Below are 25977 nucleotides of genomic sequence, written 5' to 3'. Positions count from 1 at the left end.
TCGTACACACGGAACTATTTCTGCGGTGCACATCTCCATCTCCATTGGCTGTTGTTTGTTTGCTTCAAAACGGACGGCGCAACCGAATAGTAACGTAAACAATCGTGGTTTTGTGGAGTTTGTTCTGTAACCGGCAAGTGACAACTTTCTTTGCTATGGTTTTGTTTTTAAGTTAGCCATTTGTTCAACAGACCATACGGTTAAGTTAGCAAGTTGTTTTAAGCTTAGCGTTAGCTGAGATTGATTAGCTCAGCTAATGCTAGCTGCGCAAGGTAACGTTGACGTGAATGCAAGCGACCTTATATTTACCAGCTTTGTGAATTCGTTAGCGGAGTGCATGTGTTTTGAGACACAGAACTTTTGCCTTGGAAACAGCAGTAGCATAGCTAGTGCATCTGATTCTAAAATAACGTTAATGGTGAGCTTACATGATGACGTTAAGGGGAGACGCACCACATCGTTTCTAACTTGCCAATGCAAACTGTTGTGATTGCGGCGCCTTCACCATGGAAGCAGAAGTTGAGTTTTTACGTGATCAAGGTAAGGACACATCAGGGAGGTTTTCAAAATAGCCTAGTTTTGTGGAGAAACTTCAGCTCCAAATAGTAGACCAACATGTGTGTGTGTATACATATACATCAAAATATATATATATATGTGTGTGTGTGTGTGCTCGTCTGTTTTCAGTCCACAGACTGAATTCTGCTCTCAGCCAGTATCAGTATGGACACCGCACTCAGTCGACACCTTCTCTGGTACGAAGACGTCTGTTAATAACTCGACAAAGTTTTGGCTCATTATTTGGTGTCTTCAGTGAACAACTTGTATTCAAATGACTTTTACTTTGTAGGGAAATGATTTGAAAAGATATAGCATATACATATGGGAATGTTGATGACTGAGGATTATTTAGAAGTAGAACTGAACACTCCATGATGCTAACTCTCAACGCCGGCATCTCTGCTCATCAGGCTGAGGAAGCAAGACGGGCAGACTCTCCTTCACCCTGGATCTCAGATAGAAGGTCCGGTGCAACAATTAAAAGTCTTTCTTGTACGACAGTCAACATATTCTTGTTCCAAGTCAGAGTTATGAGGACAACAACCGTCTATGGATATGTGTGCACTGGATAGCAAGTGCTTTTTCTTACACAAGTGGCATGATTATCCATCTGTGTTACAGTGTAATGGCTCCTCTGATAGCGGAGTATGATCGGCACATGGATGAAATGACTGAACAGCTGCAGAAATACCAGGTGACACAACACGTAAACACAAATTCAGTTCGTACAGTGAAATTAAATATTGTACAAACATATTGAATATTGGTGCTTCATCTGGGAATATATACTGTTGATATAAGGTAATGGGATGAATTAGTATCGCTCTTGAAATGTGCTTAATTAAATAGTAGATAGCTCGGTGATCTCTTGATCTGACCCTACATCCTAGATCTGTGTTTACTTTAATGAGTCGTATATTTTTAGGGAAGCACCCTGATTATGAACACAAAATTCGGGAAAGCACAAATACGGAGATGGAAACAGCTTCTTCCTCTTCCCAGAGTCGGCCCTTACTATTTTGGGGGTAAACATGCCGTGATTGACACAGCTGTGCATCAGACATTTGTCTTCAAAACCATCATGGCCACAAGATAAAACGGACCGTATTAAGGGGGCAACACGTTCCTTTCACCAGCTGGTTGTTTCACTTACGACTAACCGTTGAAAGTGATCGCTGTGTTTTATCTCCCACATTTTGCTGTAAATATTATTCCATGTATGTTTATTTGTACATTGACAACTGTTAATATTTATTGAACAGAAAAGATCCAGCTCTTGTGTGTTGGAGGCGTTTCACCATCTGAAGGATTCCACTTTATAATAGTTTGACGTTCTTTATAAGTGACAGGAAAGATTGTAGATCTGAGAAATCTCTCTTTGCTGAGAAGTTGAGCTCCACCATTCTGTAAGTTTTGCTTCACTATTGTGATTAAAGCTTAATGAAGTGATATACATTGTAAGTAATATAAATTGTAAGCCTCCTATTTTGACTAATGAAGTAAATTCTGGAGTTTCAAATATTCTTTTAAGCATTTTAATTTGAAGGCATAGTTCAGTATCTCCACGGTCGCCCCTCTAACCTGCTAACATCTCCTTTTTAAATGATGCTATTGTTTCTCCAAAGTGAAATGAATTAAGGCTTATTCATTTCTTTACAGATAAAAAGAGAGCGGGTAGGATAAACAAACTAGAGACACCACCTGTTCTGCTCTGCCTAACAAGGACGAATCCCTTTGAAGCCACATATTGAATCATATGCATTCATTAAGACTTTTACAATTATTATTTCCACGGTATTTAATACTTTTTAAACTGGTGTATCACATATTAATGTTTCTCCAGTCTTGTACTGATAAAAGAGCTCACTTTTTGAAACACTGGCTCTTCAGCCAGATGCTCGGGAGAAGGACTCGTACTGATTGGTTGCTTGTCATCAGCGAGCTGTTTTATTCTGATCGTCCTCTCAAACATTCCTGGACCTTGAAAATGATAACAATGTAAAATATGATTTGAGAGCAATTCAACTATAAGAAAAATGAAGGGATAACTTGGGCAACCTTGGCAGATTGATCTGCAAAGTGAGAATGTTTTGGTGGTATTTGGAAACAGCATGACACAGCTCTGCCTTCTTCATAGTGTTCTGACTAGTGATGGATGTCTTACCAAAGCCAGGAGTTTGACTTTAATATGAACTGATGCTCCACTTTGTCGAATGCCTTATGAGAATCCCAAAACAAAGTTAAAGCATCTGATTCTGCGTATTCAGAGTCATCTATTAGTTCCTGAATAAGCTTCATTTATGATTTCTCTTTAACCGTTTCTTAAGCATCTGGCAAAGTAAGTGAGAGAATTTCACAGGCTATATTTAATAATGTTATTGGTTTCCAATTATCTATAAAAAGATCGTCTTTATCTGCTTTGAGGAGCAGTGTTGTAATATATGGAACATTCAGTCTTTTGCTTGTTCGACGTCCCCCAGTTAAAGTGTGATGGAGGTAACGTTCACACGGTTCATCAAACACAGCAGAGATGTAAAGTACAGTGTGAGGACGTGGCAAAATATTTCATGAATAATTATATGTCGACTTTAAATTCATTTGATGCTTTGAAGGTGGAAACATTGCATTGCCAACGCATATTATGTTGGACAATGCAACATTTACCAGATTCAATGCAGCGTCGGGTAATAACTCCGCCCACGTCCGTTCTGCTGTCTGAATACAGACACCGAGACGCATCGTGTTGGTTGAACAGATACGGTCTCTCTACACTGTAAAGACACTGATCTCTGATCATGTGTTAGTCAGGCATTACTTTTCAAACTATGATTTGTTCACAGGTGCCCTGAAGTGTACGAGGTTGTCTTAACTGATTCCTAACACGGTGTTGGTCTCCTTGTTTATGTCGACAGGCGCTGATGTTGGATGTCAAAGTGAAGCTGGAGAGGGTTGTCAAGGAGAACGAAAGGTAGAAAAAGTTCCACTGGTTTTAAAGTTCAGAGAGTCGATACACAAGAGGAGATGGAACGCAGCTGTTCTGTCATGGCATGTACTCCTTAAAGAATGTAAGAAATGAACCGGCTGACTATCTATAATCATGATACAGTTGAGTGACTGGTTGTATTGTTATGTGGTAACAGTGAGATAGTAGAAGAAGTAGAGTAATAATGCTGGTTTAGTTGTTACTTCTTTCTTTGTTGATAATCAAGGCATCGTGACCGTTCACGTTACAGACAAATAAAGTGTTCTCGGTCGGCTGTAATTAAGGTTGTGGCATTATATTTGAAATCTCATTAGTTTTTAATATCAACCCCTACCTTTGCCAGGCTCCATGCAGAGCTCAGGGAGTCTGTGGAGAAGCAGCTTCAGGACCTGCCGGTGGCTTCAGGAGTGGAGGGCAGCGTGCTGGCGGAGGAAGCAGTCGTCAGAAACCTCCACGAACAGGTCCAGCTGTGTGAACAGGTCAGCATATGACTAAACGTATACCGTATGTAGATTAAGGTCACACTGTCTCACTGGGAGTTAGATGAGAAGAACAATGGGTTTATGTGTTTATCTCTGTGCATTAAGTTGTTCTTTCAAGGTGTGTTATAAACGACACCATGTAACTGCTGTCAGGCATTTAGCTTGAATACTAAACTAACGCTGCAGGAGCACAAGTGGAGAAGAATCAGCACGGTGACCCAATAATGTGAGTAATTATTCACCTGATGTTTGGTCATACCCAGACAAAGGGAGGCTGTAATAGCAAAACCCCTAAATGCATTGAAATTCAACTTTTCATTTGTAAGACAAGAATGTGATTTTACTTCTTTCAAAAGCGACAGTCTTAAATATCTACGTTAGTCTCGCTTGGTTCAAGAAGTGGAAGCAGAGGGAAACGCTCGTCCTAGCTCTGTCAAAGGTTCCCGACAACTTCAAACTGTCATATTTCCTTGTTGTTTCTTGAGTGTTTTAAATGTGTAGCAATAAAAAACAAGACATCGTGGTTTATTGAGTAGTTGACTCGTGCGTTGGAGTTGTTAACTGCCAACAGCAACAACAGTTGGTCCCAGTGGCTCAACGCTGCACGGCCCTTTCATTTAGTGGTGACTCGCTGACAAGATGCATAACATACAAATAAGACCATTTTGGAGCAGTTCTCCTTTCCAGACGTTAGCTGTTTTCAGTACTCTTAGTGTCTGTCCTCCGTTAGGTTATCATGTCCTGATTCAGTCCCAGAATGCACGGACATGGATGCAACTCGTAGGAAGTGAGCAATTATTTTCTGCCACGCATCAATGCCTCTGAGTGTGTATAAACGTGCAGGCGTGTTTCTGTGTGTAATTGTGTAGGAGCGGTTGCAGGCTATGGAGCTGTGGCAGACAACAGCCCAGGAGCTGGACCTCCTCCAGCAGACCTACCAGAAGACTGCCTCTGATGCACAGATCCACGACACGCACAGACAGCAGCTGAAGGTTCAGTATTTCTGCATAAACATGCAGGCCTTTTGCCACTAGATGGAGCCATTATCATACAAATGAGGTTAATTAGAGCAGCTTGGCCTCAGTTAATGCTTGATATAAGCATGCGGTAATTACCAGCAGTTAACTTTTATTGAGTGCCTCTTTTTTTTCCTGTCACAGGATCAGCTTGTTCAGTTCCAGCAGCACACACACAAACTTCAAGTGGCCAATCAGCAACTGGAATCAGTAAGTGATGGTTAATTAAAAGCTTGTTAAATCACGGCCTCCTAATTAGCCATGGGATCGAAATGCTGCACACCGCTTCGAAATGAACCCTGCTCTAATAATTCATCTTGTAACTAAGTGAATCGGTTTTCCAAATCACTGTGGTAGTTATCCAGAGCTGTCGTGTTGCATAATGGACTGTCCACTCGCTTGGTAATCCTCTAACTAGCACACACTGTTATGCACTAGTCTCTCTCTCTCCCACAGTCACATATAAATACAGTCAGAGTCACTGTTTAGGCTCTCTTTAGACAGTTATTGTGCATATATTTATTTACATACATTACAAACCCATGAACACACTACACATGCAAGCCTTGTGCTTACTTAGGACAGCATGCAGTGTGTGAGGAGAGGGTAATACTATATCCCTCTGATGCATTGTTAATGAGGGCTCACCCTGGGCTTCCCCGTCTCTGACTCCTCACACAAGCAGCCGTTTTTATTCGCTGTATGTGAGAGCGATTTATTGGGTTTGCTCGAAAAGCACCAAAACAGTTTGAAGAGAGATGTTTTTGGTGACAGTTGTTTTTCGGGGTGTGTTGGAGTCATGCCACACACATGGCAGTCTTGTCTCTCCTGCCACACACAGACTAACCAGCAGCTTCTGAAGATGGTGACGGAGCAGAGCACGGAGATGGAGGAGCTGCACAGCCAGCTCAGGTAACTGAATACAGCAGATATTGAAAATGACTGCTGGCAGCTGTCTTGCTCCGTGAATGGGCTCTATGAGGTCATTTTGACAACAATCAGTTTCCCTCATCAGTTGTGGACTTTAAATACCACCAGTTGCACCAATGGAAATAATAACTGTAGGACAATGGGTGCATGCAGGATGCGTCAAAGCGTTGTTTAAGCCCATGTTGGGAACTACAGGTTGAACACATGTTCCAAAATAGTGTAATGTGCATTTTACTGTGTGATTGGAAAAAGCCTTTGCTTCTAAGTCAAAGGAATAGTTTAGGAGTCTAGGAGTGTGCAGCAATAGGGAAATCAATTATTCGCTTTTTTGTTGAAAAGATTGATGGCCCTCTCACGTATGTACTTTAATATAAAGCTACAGCCAGCACCCACAGCTCTGTTCAAAGGTAATTACTTCCACGTGTGAACACCTCCAACGATCACACGTCAACACGTTGCATCTCCTCTGCTTAATCCAAGGAGAAGGTGAATGCGTTTTTCCAAAAAAGACCAACATTTGTTAGTGATAACCAAATAACGTATTCTATATATTCTCTAAATGCAAGATGGCAGTCCGGTTTCTAGGTTGTTACACACGTGAACTCTTGTTGACTCTCTGTCCTCCTGGTGTAGGCGGGCCAAGGCCGAGCTGAGGACCGCCACGGCCAGAGTGGATGAGATGACCAAACTGACACAAAATATCCAGGAGCAGATGCAGAGACGGGTGAGAGAAGACAACAACTAAACGTACAGAATAAAAATATTCTGCAGAAGAAAATAGTTTGTCCACCAAATGGGAAGGTTGTGAAGAAATACTTGATGAGGAATCTTAAAGGTGAACACCTAGATGTTCAATCAGTACTAAGAGAGACTGTAACCACATACTGGGTGCTGTCAGTGTCATCTATTGCATCTTTCCCAACTCACTCTCTGTGGAGCCATCTTTGACTCTCTTAATGACGCAACACATTTGAGCTTTTGCACTCTAGTTTGGGGATTCTGGAGAGAGTCACGGACCCTAAGAATAACATGTTTGATTCTTTGAATGTCCGCAGTTCCCTTTAAGACTGAATACGCTTTGAAGTCGTTCTGACACAATCGAAACAGAAGTTGATTTTGTTTCTTAATCACAATAACGGTTGTTGGGTCACTTTGGGCTGTAGTGGCCACCAATTGTCATTATTCGGGATATTGAACAAAAAGATGAATCCAGTTAATTAAAAAGCAACAACAGGTGTGTGTGTGTGTGTATTTAGGAGGAAGATGTGTTGGCGGCTCAGGGCCGAGAGGACGCAGCAGACAGACGACTCCAACAGCTTCAGGCGGCCTTGAGCCAGCTGGAGGCCAGGTGAGCGCAAGGAAAACCTTCCTTTGTCTGCAACTGTCCTTTTCTGCAGAATAGCTTCAATAATTCATGAAATGTATGCACCGTTGTGAAATGTAAATTCCGATAGGGTGAGGAAATCTCACTAAAGTGTCGGGAATTTCAGCATATTTTACAAATGGCTCACTAGACACGATCACACCACCTTCTGTTGCAAACTGTTGCTGAGCTTCTGGAAGCAGTAAGATGTCAGAATATTTGGGCAGTCATGGAGTTTTACATCAAGATGACAGTTCCCTGTCTTTTCCCCTGCTGCTGCTGCTCACTCGTTTCTCTCCTCTGCCAGACTAAAAGCTGCATCTCACGAGGCCGAGGCAGTTCGCAGAGATCAGGCTGTGTGGGAAAGGAAGGTGGGGGAACTCCAGGCACATTGTACCACCCTAGAAGAGGAGAAGTATGAGGCCCTGGCCAAAGTCCGAGAGAGGGTTCAGGTGGCTGAGGAGGCTGCGTTGCAGAAGGACCAGGTGACTGCAGTCATTGTCTATCTCCTGCCAATCTCTATCCCGTCCCCGTTTTTTGAAAATCTTTTTCCCAGAACAAGCCTTCCTCTCAATCGACGATCCATCCTCTGTGTCCACATCAGTGCAGCACTTCGCCCACTGACATGTGTAGCTGTGTCTCTGTGTGCTCTTCCTTCAGGCCCTGTTAAGAGAGAAGCAGAAGACAGAGGAGCTTGAGAAAACAAAGGAGGCCATCAAACAGTTAATCCAGGATGCTGCAGTCCGCACCAGAAAAGAGGTGCGGAGTTACCGACTGTCTGTGTAGACGTTGGAATAGTGAAACATTAAATGATGTCAGCTGTGTGGATGAGGCTTATTTTACTAAACGCTCTTGATTTAATTTTCTCTTTGTACGACTAAAATCTGCTTTCACATACCAAATGTATTGCATCATTATTAAAAGCACCGGATGGTGTCGAGATATTTGGTGCCAACTCTATACTTAAATGACCAAAGAAATTAATATCTGTAAAAACTACAGCAACCCCAGAATTTCTGATTCATAATTAGTCTAACTCGGAGGCACCACCTCTCACGGCACTGATGTACGAAGCCAAAAGCAGAGCACTGCTCTCCCCCCCTGCCTAACCTCAGTCAGGGACTTGGTGATTAATGCGCAATTAACGGCTCTTCCTCATCAAGCACTTAAACAGTTTAATCCTGTTAATGCAGCCTAGCATGACTGCAGCACTGGCTGTCATCTTAGTCTCTGGCTAGACTTCAACAAGTGATGTTCTTTAAGAGAGTAGCTGTTGATGTGTTTGACTTTCTGTACATTAGAGACCTTCCCTTGAATTTGCCTTTTTAACTTGCAGGACATTTTCTTTTGGAGTTAGAGGTTGATGTTAAACATGGCAGCCACAGATAAAGTTGTCACCCTTCGTTTCCCCTCCCCCTCATATTCACTTGAGATAAGTATGTTGAATTAAGAATTAATCCCAAAACTGCTTACATTGGTAGACCGACCTCAGACTTACCTGAGGTTTTAAGTACCACCCAGGCAGCTCTGCATGAGGGTTTGAGTTTCCCAGAAATAATGGTGTTTCCAGGCTTATCAATTATTCAGCTTGCTTGGAACATTGAGCACGGTGTTACCACAAAATAAATGCCATGTAGCAGGCGCTATCCACAACTTCTGCTAATAGAAAACCAGAGCCCGTTAAGTTGAACTGTGCCTCACCGTGCAGTGTAAATGCAGCATTAGTACTGTATGTTGTGCCCACACAAGGATGCTTGTGCATGAAAGAGACGCCTGCTGCAGATGGTTTCATGCTATTCCACTGATGGACAGCTGGTGAAGAAATGCAGCAATATGTCTTGACTGGTGAAAGCAGTCAAGACAACACACACTGTCTATTCAGCATAACATGTCAAAACCATGGTGGTTGTACAAAAAGGTACAACCAGTATGAACACATACCATAGATCTGGTATTTAGACAGCCACACTGTCTAAATACACTTTGTCTGTTATCTAGCAGGACTTTCTCTTCAAATGCTGTATGAGGAATTAAAATGCATTCACCATAAGTTAAGTACCGTATTTTCCGCACTATAAGGCGCACTTAAAAGCCTTTAATTTTCTCAAAAAACGACAGTGCGCCTTGTAATCCGGAGCGCCTTATATATGGATCAATTGGTTAATTGGTTGATCCATACTGGTTGTACACGGCGCTCTGTCAAAATGTTTCAGTACGACTGGTAAACTACAAAGCCGCACCGCGGTAAACACCGGTACTGTGCTTACTCTTAGTCCAACACCACTTGTGTGTATAAAGACTCCAAAATGGCACCTTTCAAGAGACACGCTTACGACGCTATTCTATTCTATGCGCCTTATAATCCGGTGCGCCCTATATATAAAAACAGTTCTAAAATAGGCCATTCATTGAAGGTGCGCCTTATAATCCGGTGCGCTTTATAGTGCGGAAAATACGGTAGGTGTCAAGGATACACACAGAATGATTGTGTGTTCCTCACCTTAGAATGAGCCGTTTATATCTTCACAGAGCCAGCTGCCGTCTTCCTACAGTAGCCCTCAACTGACAAACTGATAAGGCTATTTGCATTTTCTTGTTTTCGCGCCGGCCACCGTAGTTCTCCTACTCACTTGGCACACAAGTTTCAGTTGGTTGCAATCTGCAACCTCGCCGCTGGATGTTGCCAAATCCTACACACTGCACCTTTAATTCAGATTGGACAAGCGAGCCACATGATCGATTTTAGTGCCCGAAGATTTTTCACCTTGCAAATGCTAGAGGTACATGCAGCAGCCTCCTCTTTATCGGTCTGATTGTTCCATTGCCTCCGGTCTTTAGTGTTAAAAGAACCCTCACAGCCTCAGTGCGTTTGACTGGTGAGTTTCAGGTGATGTTAGTCATTTGAACGTGCTGCCCAAACGTTAAACTGTTGAGTTAAGTCCCCAACTCGAGTACCTTTTTTCCATCTCATAAAGGTTACTATCTATTGGATATAATTGCAAAGCGATCGCACTGCCCGGATCCCAGTAGTCATGTGACACTATCTTTAACAGGTGGATAATGTGCGTAAGCAGTGCAACGTTCAGATCCACCGTATGGCTGAGGAGCTGTCTGCACTGCAGCTGGTAAGAACTGAGCCTGTTAAAGACAAATCCCCTTCAACGTTACATTAGACTCCACCTGTCTGCTCATGTGTTTTCTATTTTTTCATTCCGACTCCTTGTTCTCTCTCCCACCTCTCTGTAGGAGTGTGCAGATAAAGAGTCTCAGATTGCAAAGTCCCTGCGAGAGAGAGAAGCTGTAGAGGAGGAGCTGGAGAAGGTATCAGTGAAGCCACAAGGAAGACGCTACGAAACTAAACTCCCGAGTTCTGACGGTGTTTGATTGCATGACTGTAAAGTCGTTTTTGTTTTAGGTTTATAAGGAGGGCAGGGCAGAGCCGGAGTTCAGGAAGATAGATGCCCTTCACCAGAGGTGTCTAGATGCAGAGAGGATGAAGGAAGACGTGAGCCTCACTCTGCAAAGCACACAGAACAAACTGAAAAAGATGGAGATGGAGTAAGTGTAGCTTTGCATTGTATGTTTGCTCTTCACTAGTTCAAACTCCGCATATTCTTGTCAGGAAGTTGAGCACTCCACCTTTACTCCATTCCTTCTCACATCCTCACAACAGCAGGGGGAGGTGCCCTACGTGGCTGCCAATAGTGATGGATATAAAAACTAAACCATCACGTCTCTCTCACTCTTTCCTTTCTTGATCCATCTGTGCTTGTGTAGCTACAGCGAGGAGCTGTTACGGTGCCGGGAGGAAGTGCGGCGGCTGCAGGCCTCTCTGGCTGCAGCCCGGGACGACTGTGTCGGTGTAAGCGAGGAGCGGCTCCAGCTGCAACAGGAGAACTTGCAGCTCCGCAAGGAGATGGATGAGCTGCGCAAGGCTACCTCGCTGATCCAAAGGAAGGCCAAACAACAGGTGACCTAACGATGGATAGAAAGGGAAGGAAATGGAGGAAGAGGGGCTCTATACCAGACACTTGGGAAGCTATTACTGCAAGAAATATTTAGAAACTTAAGTTAAAAACTATAAAACACTGATGATATAATAAATGTTGCAATACAACAAGTCATGCTTACATAGTGATACAGGCTAATATTATGCAATGATATCTACTGAACCGATGTTGGACCAGCCAGGTGACCTGACACCACCTGACTGTGCTGCGCTCCCTCTAGCTCTCACAGATGGAGCAGGAGTACAACCTGAAGGAGCAGGGACTTGATGCACGCGTGCAGGAGCTGGAGGACAGCAGCCAAAGCTCCAGAGCTGATCTGACGCGCCTCCTCACAGCACAGCAGAGAAGTACCCAGCGCTGGAAAGAAGAGGCTAAGAACCTTGTACAGGCCTTCGAGACTAAAATCACTGGCCTCAAGTAAGAACTTGTGAAGATAGATTTAACGTTACTAAAGAAAGGAAAGAAGGATACAAAACATGCACTGAGAAATGTGCTTCAGGACTAAAATGTTGCCTGTAAAACCCTTAACAAAAGACAGGGAATATAATAGGCCGACTCTAACAATATCTGTCAGTGTGGTGTGTTCTCCTTGTGTAGATGAATGTGAAGCAATGTGGTGCACAAAAAGATTTCTGGTCAAATAAAAGCGTACAATGATAACCAGTCGAATGGAAACTAGTGGATTTCTGACAGACTGTGACGACACTGTTCTGACCCCAATATCTTTAAATGTACATCAATTTTTACTACAAAAAGTGCAATTCAATACTTTCTTCTGATACTGCCTGAGGATAACACTGGACACTGGATAAAGGACAAAGCAACAGCTGTACTACACTGTATTGGAAATATTGTACATGTTGAAACATTTTTAAAAGAAAACTTATAAATAATTTTTAAAAAGCTTTATTAATGTTTCATCTCTGTGATGAAATGGTTTCTCTTTCTACGTCTGTTTCAGAGCAGAGCTGAATCGGCAGAAGCATCGTTCACACGAGCTGGAGCTGCAGCTTGAATCTCACCAGAACACTGCTGCTGAGGTTTGTGTAACACACACACACACACACACGCAAACAACATGCAGCTCGAGTTTCAGTGCAAGAGTGGCTGGTGTGAAAGGGAGATGAAATGGTGAGTAATTCTGAGAAAATTCTGGTCTTATAAAAAGAAAATGTATATATTTATCCTGCATTGTGGGACGCCATCTTCTACATGTTTAACAGTGTGCTCAGAACAGCAGCTACAAGAAGACAAGAAGCAGAAGGCATTTTACGAGAAGCCTACAAGTGTCAGAAGTACCAAGCAGCGTTACAAAGACAGTAGTGAATTCATGCTGTCCATCCGATGGACTTCAACAGAATATTGGACTGTCAAACATCTACTAACTGTGTGTGTGTGTGTGTGTGTGTGTGTGCAGTATGAGAGGCAGCTAGTAGAGTATCAAGAGAAGACGAGTCGTCTTCAGAGACGACTGACACAAGCTGAACAAAAGGCAACTACTGCTACACAACAGGTATGGGTACTCTTCACCCTGACATGGAGAGATGTGTATTTTCCAGTTTCTCATCTCATTTAATACTGACATCATTCATTTATTATGCTTTATGTTTTTCTTTATTTTATTTTAACAGCTGAGTATGTTCGCGTCACAGCGAAGGAAAGCAGCCATGGTTGATCCAGAGACGTTATAACAGCGTCTGTCACTGCTATAGGAACACAATGTGTGTTTAGAGCACATTGTTGGTTTTATCAATATCAACATTTGGCCAAAGACATAAGACAACAATGGTGTTGTCTGTGATCTGGTTATTTGAAGGCAGTGTGTTCTGATGTTGTGCACTAATGTGCCATGGATTGAATGTGTCTGATGTGTAACTACAAAATAAATACCTCCAAATACACCCTGGTCTTTGTTGTGTACACAGAAATACAGTGAAATGGAAATCCAATGCTTCGGGTCCCTCTAGTCTATGGCATGACATTTAATTTTGTGGGGTTAAAAATATTACACCCCGTTTGGGGAGCCTGGGGGTCCCTGATGATATCAATCATAACATGTGTTGTCTGAGGGTTAAATGCTTCTTTTTTAAGCTGCATAGATGCACAACGGAAGAGGATGATGCTGCTAGGATACGGTAAACTCGGCTCCGGGTCAGCAAACATAACGTGCATTAGTTAACGTTATAACGTAGAGAACGTTTATCCACATTAGTTATAGAAGCCATACCAACACATTTCGTCAGAGCTGAATATTTGATACGGTAGGCATGTTTGTTTTTATTGTTTTAGGCATGTTTGAATACCTCGAAGAGGTTTTCAGCAAGTTTAACTTAACGTTAGCGTTCATGAGCTAACGTTAGGTTAGGTCAGATAACGTTATCTTTAACAACAGTTACAAATCCAAGACTAGAATACGCAGTTTTATTCAGTTCAAGTTATTTTAGATCGATGACAAACTCTTTATTTCTAGAGCTGTTATCGGTTCAACCTTTTCGATACTCGCGTTAAGTAACTTAACGTTACTAACGTTAGCTAATAGAGGCAGATACAGTTATGCCTTTTCCCTTTGCAGTAACCACGGTGCACAATAAACAATATCGCTGCAGTCTTGGGAATTTAGCTACACTGTACACTTGACTGATCTGTCAAGTGTACAGACACAATATGACTTTAACTAACTTAACGTTACATATGAAGTTAGTTGTGAAAATGAAACAATGCATCTGATAAAATAACCTTTTACTGACGTTACTACTTTACTAACTCCTCCGTCCTGCTGTCCCTCCACCGTCTCAGAGCCTGTAAGGACACATGGCCTCACCGGGCCCTGCATCTCCGAGGTCTGGTGAAAGACGGGGGTCCAGAGGTAGGCCCACCTAAGACGGGGCGCTTTAGGTTTTATGAAAATGTGTTGGTTATGGCTGACGTGTTTTATTGTACAAACGAGCTCAAATTGTGGCAGCGGCAGCATACAGCACCGACTCTTCCTGTGGCAAGCGCAGCTGAAACGACTTGCCCCGTCACTTAACGTGCAGCCCTTTGGGAGAGGTGCCCCGTCAGTTGCCGGTTTTAAGCCTTTATTTTTTTGTAATTTATTTGACGAAATGTGACAATACATTAAGGCGAGTACGACTGTTCTTAGTTGTAATAGTTCGAGTAAAAAAATGACGACTATTATAGCTAATTATTTTCTATTAAGCTAGGCTAGGCTAACGTCAGTTGGCACTTGTTGAAGCGCACTGATTGAAAGTGTCTATCGTTGAAGAAGAAGAAGAAGAAGAAGAAACATTCCTTTATTAGTCCCACAGTGGAGAAATTATTCTCTGCATTTGACCCATCCCTGTATATATATAGGGAGCAGTGGGCTGCCAATTACAGGCGCCCGGGGAGCAGTTAGGGGTTCAGTGTCTTGCTCAGGGACACTTCGACACAGGACACGGTGCAGCCGAGGATCGAACCGGTGACCTTTCGGTTGGCGGACCTCTCTACCCAGTAAGCCACGGTCGCCCCCAAGCCGTAGCAACAAGTGCCAAACTGACGTTAGCTTAGTTAAATCAAAACGGTTAAACCAAGCACAACTACCAACAGTCGAACTCTCAAGGACCCTAATATGTTGTCACAAAAAATAAGGCTTAAAACTGGCAACTGCCATGCCCCCCCCCAAATCGTGGCAAGTCACGTGGCAGCTGATCTTGCCACAGGAAGAGCCACTGCTAGCGGCCGCTGCCACAACTTGAGCCAGCTCCACCTTGTTCATTCAGTGTCCGGGGTAAACTTAACTTGATTGACATCCTGTCCCAGAACGGCTGCAGCTCCCTGAACTACCGAGCGCCACCGCCAGCTTCCCAAGGCCCCCAGTGGTTCAAGACACACAGGTGAGACTTGGCAAAAATATGATCAAACTGACAATATGAAATACCATCTCCTGCACATTCAATGTAGTACTTCAGATGTATTAATATAGAGTCTATCATCCTTAGCTCAGTCAAAAAGTATTTACGGTATGTAGATGTTGGACTTTTGTAGATGTCACTTTCTTCGCCTTTATCTAGGCTGTGCTGAAAAGAAGATGGAAAGAACCCAGCATGCACCACTTAAAGGACCGTGAGCGGATGTATTTTCCAGGCTGGGACACTCAGTTGCCGTCATCTCAACAAACAGAGCAGCCACACAGGCGGCGTGAGGAATTGCCTGTTCACCTACCTTCTCTGAAATCCAGGACCACGGTCAGTGACGGACATGTTTACAAAGAGAATAAGCTTTGCTTGAAAAATGCCCATATAGTGCATGATAGACAGATTCCTCAAAAGTATCAATACCTGGTGACAAAATGTAGTGTAACGTCAAAATGCTCTCGGATCAATGAGGCTCTTCAGGCAGAAGCTTGACAAAGTCTTTGTTTAAGCCCCAATTAATTGCTCATTGACTTTGAATAAGCTCTGTGCAGGAATGTGGAGGAAATTAATTTGTCATTGTGTCTCTTCTCAGATGTCCCAGAATGTGCTGTCAACCCCTATTCACCCCACTATGCCCCTTTCTCTGAAGAGATACTTGACACTGGAGGAGGTTGAGTACACACCCAGCGAGCGATTGGAAGAGGAGGAATACTACCACTCCAAGCTGATCCGCATCCCCTTCATTGCAAACTTCAAAAAGTGGAAACCGTTTTACGTCTGGCGCACCAAGATTCGTGCCATGAAGTTTCATGTGGCCAGGAGGTCCCTCCACAGCAGCTTGTTTATTGTGAATCAGGTATATGACAGTGTGTATATGAGGGCTGGATGTGCTCTTAATCTGTGCTGATGATCTTGAGTATGGAATTTCATTCTCTGTAAATATGTTCACTGAGCAAAACTCTTACAGATTTACAACATTTTATTACTTAATTAACATTTGTATATGTAATACAGTCTCTAAATCCTGCACTGATGGACATCAGGAACATGTGTTATCAAATCAGTGACACAGACTTGTGTCACATGGAGAAAGAACGCACTCACACACTGCAGGAGTTCCAGGACATCCTGAAAAAACAACTACAAGAGGTACAATTGTACATCGATACATAAATTGGTACAGATGTTTGACGTGTGCTTCCTCAGCTGCTCATTGCCTGTATTTGTTCATTACCATCAGGTGTCGAATGACTTGAGGAAGTTTCAAGAGCTGGTGAAGGAGGTGACAGTTTGTGCATGCCAAAACTACTTGACGGAACTTCGAGCCAAAGCAAGTGCGTGCACGCTGAGCGTTTGGAGACACTGGAGTGTACATGCCTAGACCATAATGTGAACAGGTTGATAGTATGCTTTGTGTTTCACAGCTCGTCCTAAGGAAGAGATGTTTGTTGCACAGACCAAAAAGTAAGTCTTTATCTTTAATTCTCTTTGCTTTCTGTATCTATTTGTGTAGCAGACATACCTGCTTTTTAAAATCACAGTAAGCAGTTTTACATGTCACGGTCAAAAAACACAAGTGTACAAAATTAAATGAACAACGGCTGAATTCCAGTTAACTGTTATAGCCGACCTGGGCACCAAATCTGTCAAGCAGTTGGTAATGTTATTAGTAACGCCGGTTATTCTCCTTTGTGACACATCCATCACATTAACCCAGTTGAACCCTTCTCTGCCCCTCACCGACCCAGCTTCATCCGTCTTGTTGACTATATGGTTGCAAACACCTTGCACATCATAGTTGCGAATACAGTGGCCAGACTACTGGCTGTGCTCCAAGAGCAGGTACGTGGAGCACCCAGCCGTGCCACGATTCAGAGCTGGAGCCTGAGCCCTGAGGTTGATCCTCCTGAAGAAGAGATGAGTCAGAAGGTAGGCTATTCTTTCAGTATTATTATTGGATTGTTTCAATTTAAACCATGGTAATCACTATATCCATCAAGCGGGTACAGACCAGTGTTCAGTTTTGGTTGGTGTGTGTGTGTCTTAGTCAGAAACGTGCTGTGGTCAACCTCTGCTCTTCTCTGAGCTGATGCTGGACCTCAATGCTTTGACCTACAAACCCTCTGAGGAGAACGTTCAGGTTAGTCTTCCAAACTGTTACGAACTGTTACGTTTTACGCCATTTATGACCCATTTAATTCTCAGTATCTCTTTGAATTACAGGAGACTTTTGCAGAGATCATTGGCTCGTTTGTGAAAACAGTGATGTCAGTGAATACACTTCAGACAGATCCTGATTTAATTGTATTGACAGACCCTGGAGACTATAAGGTAGTAAAAAAAAAGCCCTGATGTGTATATTCAGCGTTGTTCTGAAAGTTAATGTGGTTAATATGTCAAAAACATAAAGGTATTGCTGGACTTTACCCTGTAGTTGGTCTTTGATAAAGTCAATGTATGAGTTTCTATTTGCGATTGTTGACTTTTAGAACTTTGAATGCGCAAATGAAGATAATTCCTGTTTGGAATCAATCATAGAGAAAGATGACCAACTTCAGAGCTTCATGCAGAAAATCAAGGTCAGTTTATTACTTTGCACAGGTTTCTATCTCTTGAGGTTGCACTTTGTCTGTACAGGCCTGTGTATGTGTATGTACAGTACTGTGTATGTGTCTGTACAGTACTGTGTATGTACAGTACTGTGTATGTGTCTGTACAGTACTGTGTATGTACAGGCCTGTGTATGTGTATGTACAGTACTGTGTATGTGTCTGTACAGTACTGTGTATGTACAGTACTGTGTATGTACAGGCCTGTGTATGTGTATGTACAGTACTGTGTATGTGTCTGTACAGTACTGTGTATGTACAGGCCTGTGTATGTGTATGTACAGTACTGTGTATGTGTATGTACAGTACTGTGTATGTGTCTGTACAGTACTGTGTATGTACAGTACTGTGTATGTACAGGCCTGTGTATGTGTATGTACAGTACTGTGTATGTGTCTGTACAGTACTGTGTATGTACAGTACTGTGTATGTGTATGTACAGTACTGACTTGTTTTCCCCCTCAGGAATCATTCCAATTTGCCTTTGACGCAGCAAAAGTGTACTTACACACATTTGAGCGTTTTCATCTGTTCTATAAAGAGAACGAGGGTCTGGATCTGGATGCAATGCGGCAAAAGGATCACGGTGATGCACTTTACATCAACATCAACATTGTTTTTCTTACAGATCCCACATCCAACACAAAGAGCTGGGTTCTCATTCATAAAACAGTGCGTAGGAGCCACACTACATGTCTCGGGTCTGTGCCTACACAGGGTACCTCTTGTATATTCTCTGGCCTTTAAACAACAGGTCCGTTTTCCAAAGCATGTCAGAGGTTTGAGGAGACTTTTTACAATCAAAAATCTACTTCAAGGATCATTTATTGTCATTATGCACCATAGGGATGCACAACTAAATCTGCTGTGTGTATTTTGCCAACTTGCAGAGGCAAGATTACAAACGTGTATTATATTCATAAGCAGTGCTTTCAGAACAGGAAACCCTGCTACACCCGTCCATTGCAGTTGGTTTTCTTAAATTAAACCGTTGGATGTTGACTGCTTTATCTCACAGATGTGTCCTTTTTTGGAAAAGCGCTGGAGTTATACCACAGTGAGCTTAAGGAGGCCGCAGCCATCCCACAGAAAAGACGTCTTGGCTCACTGCTTGTGGACAAAACACTGCTCAAAGAAAAGCTTGCATCTTCCTCGCTCCGCTGTCTGGAGGTGAGGACGAGCAATGTGCTAACACATACAACGCATCAGTTTATGGTTAAAGGGTTGTGGAGCTTTAGATCATGATGAACAAGTGATTCAAACAGAGGGGCAGTGAGGCCATTCTGTATTGATACAATCTCACTGAAGTGAAAACATAAGCGAGGTCCAGGGCCTCGCTGAGTGAAGAACCTGGGAGAAAATACTTTCTGATATTCAAATACTGATACTGCAAAGCTCTTGAAGGCATGTCGGAATCATAGTTGTGCTCTGAATCTCTGCTCCAGGTCATCCGCCAGATGCTTACCCAGCAGGCTAGGGTGAAGCTAGATGCTGTCATTGCCGAGGTTTGTGAAGTCAAGTATGAACTAGAGTCCAGTCCCTCCACCACGGCTGAGTTAGCCAACTCCCTCACATTCTTGGATGAGATTTGGGAGAGGGTAAGACACACATTTAACATTAAAAGCAGTTTCTAGTGTTTTTAGCAAAATCATGAAAGTTAATTTTACATGATGTACTCATCAACGAAGTATCCTCTCTCCTCTTCTGTCCCCTCTTCTCACCTCTTCTCCTATTTGACTTTATTCTACTACACTTTCTTTTTCTCCCTTTTAACAGATTTCGGTGCTTGAAGCGGAACAGGAGACATTATGTCAGATGTACAGTCTGATTAACGTGTACTCAGTTCCGCTGCCAACTGAGGATCTGCTTGTTTTTGCCACCTTGCAACCCTCCATTAACGAGCTGTACTGCATCATCAGTGATGCATTACTGGAGAGGGGCTCCATCGTTGACAAGCTGCACAGCTCCCTGCAGAAGGACATCAAGGAGCTGAACCGTGAGGTCATCCAAACCAAGCTTAAGTCACTGGTACGTGGATACGTTTTAATCATGTTTCTATTAACCATAGTTTGGTTTACTCAAGGTGTGTCAATATGTTGTTGATTTATTACTTGTTTGTGCTTTCTCATGCGTAGGATCCACAACTCCTTGACATCAATGCAGATTCCTGCCAAGTGCATCTGCTGCTGGAAGGCATCCAGATGTCCATAGACAAGCTGCAGGCCCAGGCCCACGCCTACACCTCCTACCAGGGGAAATTGAAGGTGCTGTCATTTTTAAGATCCTTCATTCGAAATGATTCTAGCAAAAAAACATGTCCCAAGTCAAGTCAAAACGATTTTATTTTGTTTTGAAAGACTGCGTCTAAAGCAGAAACTGTCATTTTATTTTAACTTTACCGGCAAACAAGCCAATTGACCCAAATGAGTTCCCACCCTCTACCTTCTGATGCATACAGGTGGAGGTCACCAACTTTGACACCCTGGAAGAGCTAATTGCAGAGTTTAGGCTGAAACAGCTGCTGTGGGACTCTCTAGAGAAATGGGACTGTTTGTCAGATGGATGGAGGCAGGTGAGTTGTACTCAACACACTGTATCTGAAGGCCTGGACACACATATGCACAGACACATGTCAACAGCTCTTCCTCTCTTTTACCTTTGACTGTGTGCTTCCATATTCACCCATCCCCAGAGCACACTTGAGCAGCTGGACCTGGAGCAGATCAGCTCACAGGTCACAACATATAGCAAATACATCAACCGGCTGGAAGAGGGCCTGTCGAGCAACAACGTACTGACAACTCTTAAGGAGAAGGTGGAAGTCACCAAACAGAGGGTGGGTAGGACAGAGTGTTTGTTGTGACTGATGTGTGTGTGGCATAAAAAACAAAATGAATGTTATCACAAAAATCTTTTTGAAATGATGTCATAGTAAAATATATACTGCAGTAATTGAATTGGTTCTTGACTGCAGCTTTACTTCTCTATCTAAATGGTATTCATGTGTTCTCCTTCAGCTGCCTGTGATCACTGATCTCTGTAACCCAAGTGTGAAGCCAGAGCACTGGAAGATGCTGGAGTCTGTTGTGGGGATCTCCCTGAACAGGAAGCAGCTTACCTTGGCTGCTGTGGAGACGCTCAACGTCTTCTCCTATGGCCTGAAGATACAGGAGGTAACACGTGCTTCAAGGCTACATCATGACCTTCTCTTGCTTTAGTTGTTGCTGACGGTTAAAACTATTACCAGGAACTTTCATTTCTTGTTGACTTTGGCGGTCCCTGTGGAAGAAAGCGGTAGTGTTTCTGAGGTCAAGGATAGAAGCACACAAGCTGCTTGTACTTGATATCTTGTCTGTGTATCTCATCTGGCCTGGACAAACAGGACTAACACATCCCTTGACTTGTAGGTGTCAGGGCAGGCTTCAGGAGAGGCGTCAGTGAAGTCCATTTATACAAAGGTGCGTGGAAAGGGAACTACCTTCCAACTACCTGAATATGTGCAATAGAAGTGTACTCTCTACCTTCCAGTCTGCTGAATATGATTTGATTTTAATCATGAGATTTTGATGCACACACAGCCAATGTGATGACTCATAGTGAATGACTCAGCAATTGCATCTTCGCATACAGAGAATCTAGCTATTTGTACATTGGCAAAGATGCTCTTTAGTATCGTATAAAGCTTAATCCATATGTTTGTATAAGTAACACTTGTGACCCTAAGTGCAGTGGGTGTGTCCTCGTAACGTTTGAGGATTTTATGGCTAGTGCCTGGTGGCGTGTTATGAGCTGATGGTTGCAACATGGTGTGATTTGGAGTAAGTGGACATGGGAGAAGCTGGCATTGATAATAGCCAATTAAAATCAATCACCAGGTTTTGTTCTCTATTGATCCTTGCTGCTACTGTGCAGCTCTGGTCTGGAGTTGTCTACTATTCAGGGTTGATACTTTAACTTAACCCTTTACCCTCTGCCCTCAATGAGGCATGTAGGTGAAGGAGGTTTGGTGGAACACGGCGTTCACTGTGCTGTCTCACGGGGACTCTAAAGACGGCTCCATCTTGGGAGGCACGGATGATATCCAGGTGGTAACATGCCGCACACAGTCTTTTGTAGCACACTAGTAGTGTTTCAGTACTAATTGTGTGTGTTTTCATGTTGGTTTTACTGTGAAGGTACTCCTGGATGACAGCATCATCTCTCTAGGCTGGGTGGCCTCTTCTCGCTACGTAGCTCCCATCATAAATGTGGTGAACATTTTGCTGGGAAAGCTGACCCACTTCAACCAAACACTGGTAACGCTTTTACAAGAATGGAACATAGTGATCTTTCGTTTGGCTCCTAGTGACTCTTCTCTCGGCTTCTCTCAATGCAAAATGCAAATTGTGACTTTGAATTTGGTCTCAAATGTTACACAGTAGCGCTCCCTAGTGGCTGCAAACGAGATGACAACGTCCTTTTGCTTTGGTTATATTTAATGAGTGCTATATTCTGGTTTATGTAAGGCAATACTAACAGTATTACGAGTACATATCATGATTGTCCTTTACCTCTTCAATGATCTTTCTTCTGCTCACGTTGTTTTAACCCTCTGCCCCTCTCTCTCCTTCTCCTCGCTCTCCTCTCCTGCCGTCCTTGCCAGGATGAGTGGCTTACATGCCAAAGGAACTGGCTTTATCTGGAGAGTATCTTCTTGGCCCCAGACATCGAGAGGCAGCTGCCTGCTCAGTCCAAGATGTTCTTCAAGGTGGACAAGTCTTGGAAGGAGATCATGGCAAAGGTCAAACTGAGGCCTAATGCGCTTCAAGTCGCCACACAGCCTCGTAGGTTTGATGGAAAAATAAGACAAGAAGACATGTACATGTGGAAGGGCAGACAGATTCACACGACAATGTACTCTGTTCATGCTATGCAGATCTGTTGGAGACTTTTCAACACAACAACACTCTCTTGGATGAGATACAGAAGTGTCTGGAAAACTACCTGGAGTCCAAGAGAGTGATCTTCCCCAGGTACACACACACACACACACACACTTGGTTTGTTACATAGAACGGGGCTTTTACATCATACTCCACATTCTGTTTTTTCTTCCCTTTCCTGGTTATTGTTCCCCGTGCACACACTACATTTTAAACATGACTATAATATATACAGTGTGATTCTCTGCCTGTTCTCTCTGGACAGGTTACCAGTTGTTGCTCTAAACATCTGTTCCCAGTGAACACTGGGTGATAAACACCATGTTCTGGATCCTGGTGTGTTGTGTTAAATGCTCTGATAAGTCCTCTACCCTCGCAGGTTCTACTTCTTATCTAATGACGAGCTGATAAAGATCTTGGCCCAGACAAGAAACCCCCAAGCAGTGCAGCCCCACCTTAGGAAGTGCTTTGATGCCATTACACGGCTAGAGTTTGCTTTACTGCCCGAATCTTCTGGGACCGATCCAGAAACTGTGCTGGATGTTGGAAAACAGGAGACGGACTACAGCAAAGACATCGTGAACATGGTGTCCCCCGAGGGAGAGAAGGTTTGAGCAACCTTAACACCTTTGGTCATCATGCTCTGTTATATAATCTGTTATTATCTTGTTTCAGTGCTTGCTGAGAGCACGAGTTAACAGAAATACATTCATGTGTTCTATAACAATATTTAACCCTGTCAGCCATCTTCAATCAAGTTCCCAAATTGTGCCAAAACTTGTGTGAGCAGTAATTAAGGCAAAAACTGGACAAATGTAATTTATGATATAGTATTGTTTTAGAAACTACACAAACTACACAAGAATTTGTTGGTTTGAGAATGTAAGTATGTGACTGGTCTCGTCCTGCTAACTTTTTTCTGCTCTGCAACTGACCTTGTTGCCCTGTGTGTAAGCTCAGGTGGGTTTGACTAAAGGTCTTAAGGCACAAGGCAACGTGGAGGATTGGCTTTGCAAGGTGGAGGAGGCGATGTTCTCCTCACTGCGACGCCTCAGCAAGGCTGCCATTGCTGACTACCAGGTGAAGTCTAGAGAGGAATGGGTGGTGGCTGGACATCCATCGCAGGTACACACACGCAGACATTACATGGATGAGTGCTTTTTATATTGTTTAAGTAATAGACATTTGTGCTGTAGTTCTTGGAGTATAACTCTCCTTGGGTTTGTATTGCAAAAATATAAAATCATTGTGATGCAAAGTTACCAGTAAATTCACTTTTACAGATATATTATCTTCCTCACCATTAGAATTGTGGTGATTTTTCCTTTAACTTACTTTCAGGAGCTAACCGAGATATTAAAGGGACAGTGTGTAGGATTTAGTGGCATCTCACGGTGGGGTTACCGATTCGCTCACTCCTCTCTTTCAAACACTGGTATCGTGAGCCGCCGAGTGCAAAACCTTTGTAACACCTTTGGCCTTGGTTTGTCCGGTTCGGACTACTGTTGAAACACTACTGCCTTACAGCACAGCGGGCTCCATGAAGAGGTCCCACTCCAATGCTACACACTGGTCCTTTCTATCAGTTCAGCTGATGCTTTGTGCTTATGCTGTGATCTAACTTCAGTTTATGTGTGTGTCCACCAGGTGGTGCTGACCGTCTCCCAGATGATGTGGTGCAAGGACATGGATGCTTGCCTAGATGGAGACCATGACCACTTTGCTGCCCTGCAGGAATTTGAACTGACTAACTTTGATGTAAACCACACCAATCAACACTGCTGCTTGCCTTTTCCTCAAACAAATCACTTTTGTTTGCCCAATTTCATTTAACTTTTCAGCTTAAAAGCATGAATACTACGTGTGTGTCTGTGTGTATTCCAGAGGCTGAATGCTCTGGTGGCATTGGTACGAGGACGGCTGCCTGCTTTACACCGTAATATCATCACTGCCCTCATCACCATCGACGTCCATGCCAGAGACGTTGTCACAGATCTAGTCCGCCAGAAGGTACAATAGGACAAACCAACACAGAAACACCAACCAGCTTAAATCAATGTCTGTCCTTGGCTTTGTATGGAAGGTGCAGGTATTGAGGGAGGATTTTTCAGGTGATGAGAAAATGTTTATAACAACTCACTGCCTTAAAGTAACTTCAGTCCTCCATTGCAGGTGGACACCAGGTGTAACTTTGAATGGCAGAAACAGTTACGCTACTACTGGGACATGGACCTGGACAATTGTGTAGCCAAAATGGCCGTGTCCACCTACACGTATGGCTATGAATACCTGGGAGCCTGTCCTAGACTGGTTATAACACCACTCACGGTAACACATACACTTTGATACTGAGACACACATGACGTATTCTGTCCCAACATTCATTTAACGCTGCATAACACAGAAACCTTCTCATGCATCGGGTGGAATGCTACTGCAGTGAGGTCAGACTGGGAACACATCTCTTATCCTCAGTTACACAAGCATCATAAAGATCATTTTACTTCATTCAGATCGTTTGTGAAGCCACAGACCCGTATGGAAAAGACACAAACAACCAAGCGGAGCTAATAGTGCAGCCTATAGCATGTGTGTCCTCTCGTCGGTAGAGCTGACATGTGACACAGAAACACTGCATACTGTGTGTGTCACTGTTACTCAAGCTGTCTTTTATCTCTCACGCTGCTCAGGATCGTTGTTATTTGTGTCTGATGGGGGCTCTCCAGTTAGACCTTGGAGGAGCACCAGCCGGGCCAGCAGGTACGGGCAAAACAGAGACCACCAAGGACCTGGCTAAGGCCCTGGGGATACAGTGTGTGGTCTTCAACTGCTCTGATGGACTTGACTACAAGGTCAGCCATGAAGTGTATTCATCTGTAACCCACATCCTTTTTATTACTCCTTCTGTTTCCCTTCTTTGCTTGTTTGTGCACTCAGTTCTGAATTATTTGTTCCTTTACTTCTTTAATTAGCTCAGGAAGGCTTAACTCACTCTGACTGCACCTGCTAAGTGGTACCACTAGATGGCACTATTGCAAAAGCAGTAAAGTGCCATTTAACAGATACTCTGTACAGAGCCTTGTGTGCTTCTCAAGGATTACCTTAAGCCAGTTTCAATCCTTTCCTCTATGTTCTTAAAATGATTCTCTAATGTCTGCCTGTCCCAACAGTAGGTGTTTGAGAAACACAAGACAGTTGCATGCGA

General features: G+C 43.3%; 2 protein-coding genes across 3 annotated transcripts in view; both read left to right on the top strand.

The window, feature by feature from the left end:
- The first annotated feature begins 18 nt into the window (after positions 1 to 18).
- Positions 19 to 13246, top strand: sclt1 (sodium channel and clathrin linker 1). Of its 2 annotated transcripts, XM_076090680.1 has the most exons (21): positions 19 to 540; positions 688 to 755; positions 972 to 1024; positions 1183 to 1255; positions 3474 to 3529; positions 3888 to 4023; positions 4896 to 5018; positions 5187 to 5252; positions 5884 to 5954; positions 6606 to 6696; positions 7229 to 7320; positions 7643 to 7820; positions 7996 to 8094; positions 10389 to 10460; positions 10582 to 10656; positions 10751 to 10893; positions 11113 to 11305; positions 11566 to 11762; positions 12307 to 12385; positions 12763 to 12858; positions 12977 to 13246. In XM_076090680.1, exons 1-21 carry the CDS (start codon positions 507 to 509, stop codon positions 13034 to 13036), a joined length of 2055 nt encoding a protein of 684 aa, XP_075946795.1. In that variant the 5' UTR covers positions 19 to 506; the 3' UTR covers positions 13037 to 13246. The 2 variants fall into 2 exon arrangements, with proteins under 2 accessions (XP_075946795.1, XP_075946794.1); XM_076090679.1 differs by lacking the exon at positions 12977 to 13246 and having other exon boundaries at positions 12569 to 12794.
- Positions 13247 to 13922: 676 nt separating this feature from the next.
- The window catches only part of dnah6 (dynein, axonemal, heavy chain 6), a 47700-nt gene continuing 35645 nt past the window's right edge, over positions 13923 to 25977 (top strand). Inside the window, exons 1-30 of the mRNA XM_076090678.1 lie at positions 13923 to 14211; positions 15147 to 15220; positions 15398 to 15571; positions 15834 to 16097; positions 16256 to 16390; positions 16482 to 16575; positions 16666 to 16705; positions 16990 to 17170; positions 17289 to 17381; positions 17465 to 17572; positions 17731 to 17820; positions 18316 to 18436; positions 18869 to 19020; positions 19296 to 19448; positions 19627 to 19878; positions 19986 to 20114; positions 20309 to 20422; positions 20543 to 20686; positions 20868 to 21023; positions 21258 to 21308; positions 21843 to 21935; positions 22026 to 22145; positions 22493 to 22673; positions 22766 to 22862; positions 23152 to 23380; positions 23733 to 23897; positions 24420 to 24530; positions 24657 to 24782; positions 24945 to 25100; positions 25463 to 25624. Of these exons, the coding sequence (XP_075946793.1) occupies positions 14157 to 14211; positions 15147 to 15220; positions 15398 to 15571; positions 15834 to 16097; positions 16256 to 16390; positions 16482 to 16575; positions 16666 to 16705; positions 16990 to 17170; positions 17289 to 17381; positions 17465 to 17572; positions 17731 to 17820; positions 18316 to 18436; positions 18869 to 19020; positions 19296 to 19448; positions 19627 to 19878; positions 19986 to 20114; positions 20309 to 20422; positions 20543 to 20686; positions 20868 to 21023; positions 21258 to 21308; positions 21843 to 21935; positions 22026 to 22145; positions 22493 to 22673; positions 22766 to 22862; positions 23152 to 23380; positions 23733 to 23897; positions 24420 to 24530; positions 24657 to 24782; positions 24945 to 25100; positions 25463 to 25624 (4020 nt within the window). The 5' untranslated portion in view covers positions 13923 to 14156. The remainder of the gene's footprint in view (positions 14212 to 15146; positions 15221 to 15397; positions 15572 to 15833; positions 16098 to 16255; positions 16391 to 16481; positions 16576 to 16665; positions 16706 to 16989; positions 17171 to 17288; positions 17382 to 17464; positions 17573 to 17730; positions 17821 to 18315; positions 18437 to 18868; positions 19021 to 19295; positions 19449 to 19626; positions 19879 to 19985; positions 20115 to 20308; positions 20423 to 20542; positions 20687 to 20867; positions 21024 to 21257; positions 21309 to 21842; positions 21936 to 22025; positions 22146 to 22492; positions 22674 to 22765; positions 22863 to 23151; positions 23381 to 23732; positions 23898 to 24419; positions 24531 to 24656; positions 24783 to 24944; positions 25101 to 25462; positions 25625 to 25977) is intronic.

The sequence above is a fragment of the Anarhichas minor genome, unplaced genomic scaffold (assembly GCF_050575085.1).
Source record: "Anarhichas minor isolate MPS153535 unplaced genomic scaffold, ASM5057508v1 ptg000012l, whole genome shotgun sequence".
Lineage (NCBI taxonomy): Eukaryota > Metazoa > Chordata > Actinopteri > Perciformes > Anarhichadidae > Anarhichas > Anarhichas minor.
The sequence above is the reverse complement of the archived record's forward strand: the minus strand, read 5'-3'. Positions and strand labels throughout refer to the sequence as shown.

Excerpts from the sequence above, each read along its gene's own strand:
- sclt1 (XM_076090679.1), top strand. The coding sequence starts at position 507 with ATGGAAGCAGAAGTTGAGTTTTTACGTGATCAAG. Across the intron at positions 5,955-6,605 it reads GAGCTGCACAGCCAGCTCAG|GCGGGCCAAGGCCGAGCTGA; the intron begins GTAACTGAATAC and ends CTCCTGGTGTAG. Across the intron at positions 7,821-7,995 it reads CTGCGTTGCAGAAGGACCAG|GCCCTGTTAAGAGAGAAGCA; the intron begins GTGACTGCAGTC and ends CTCTTCCTTCAG.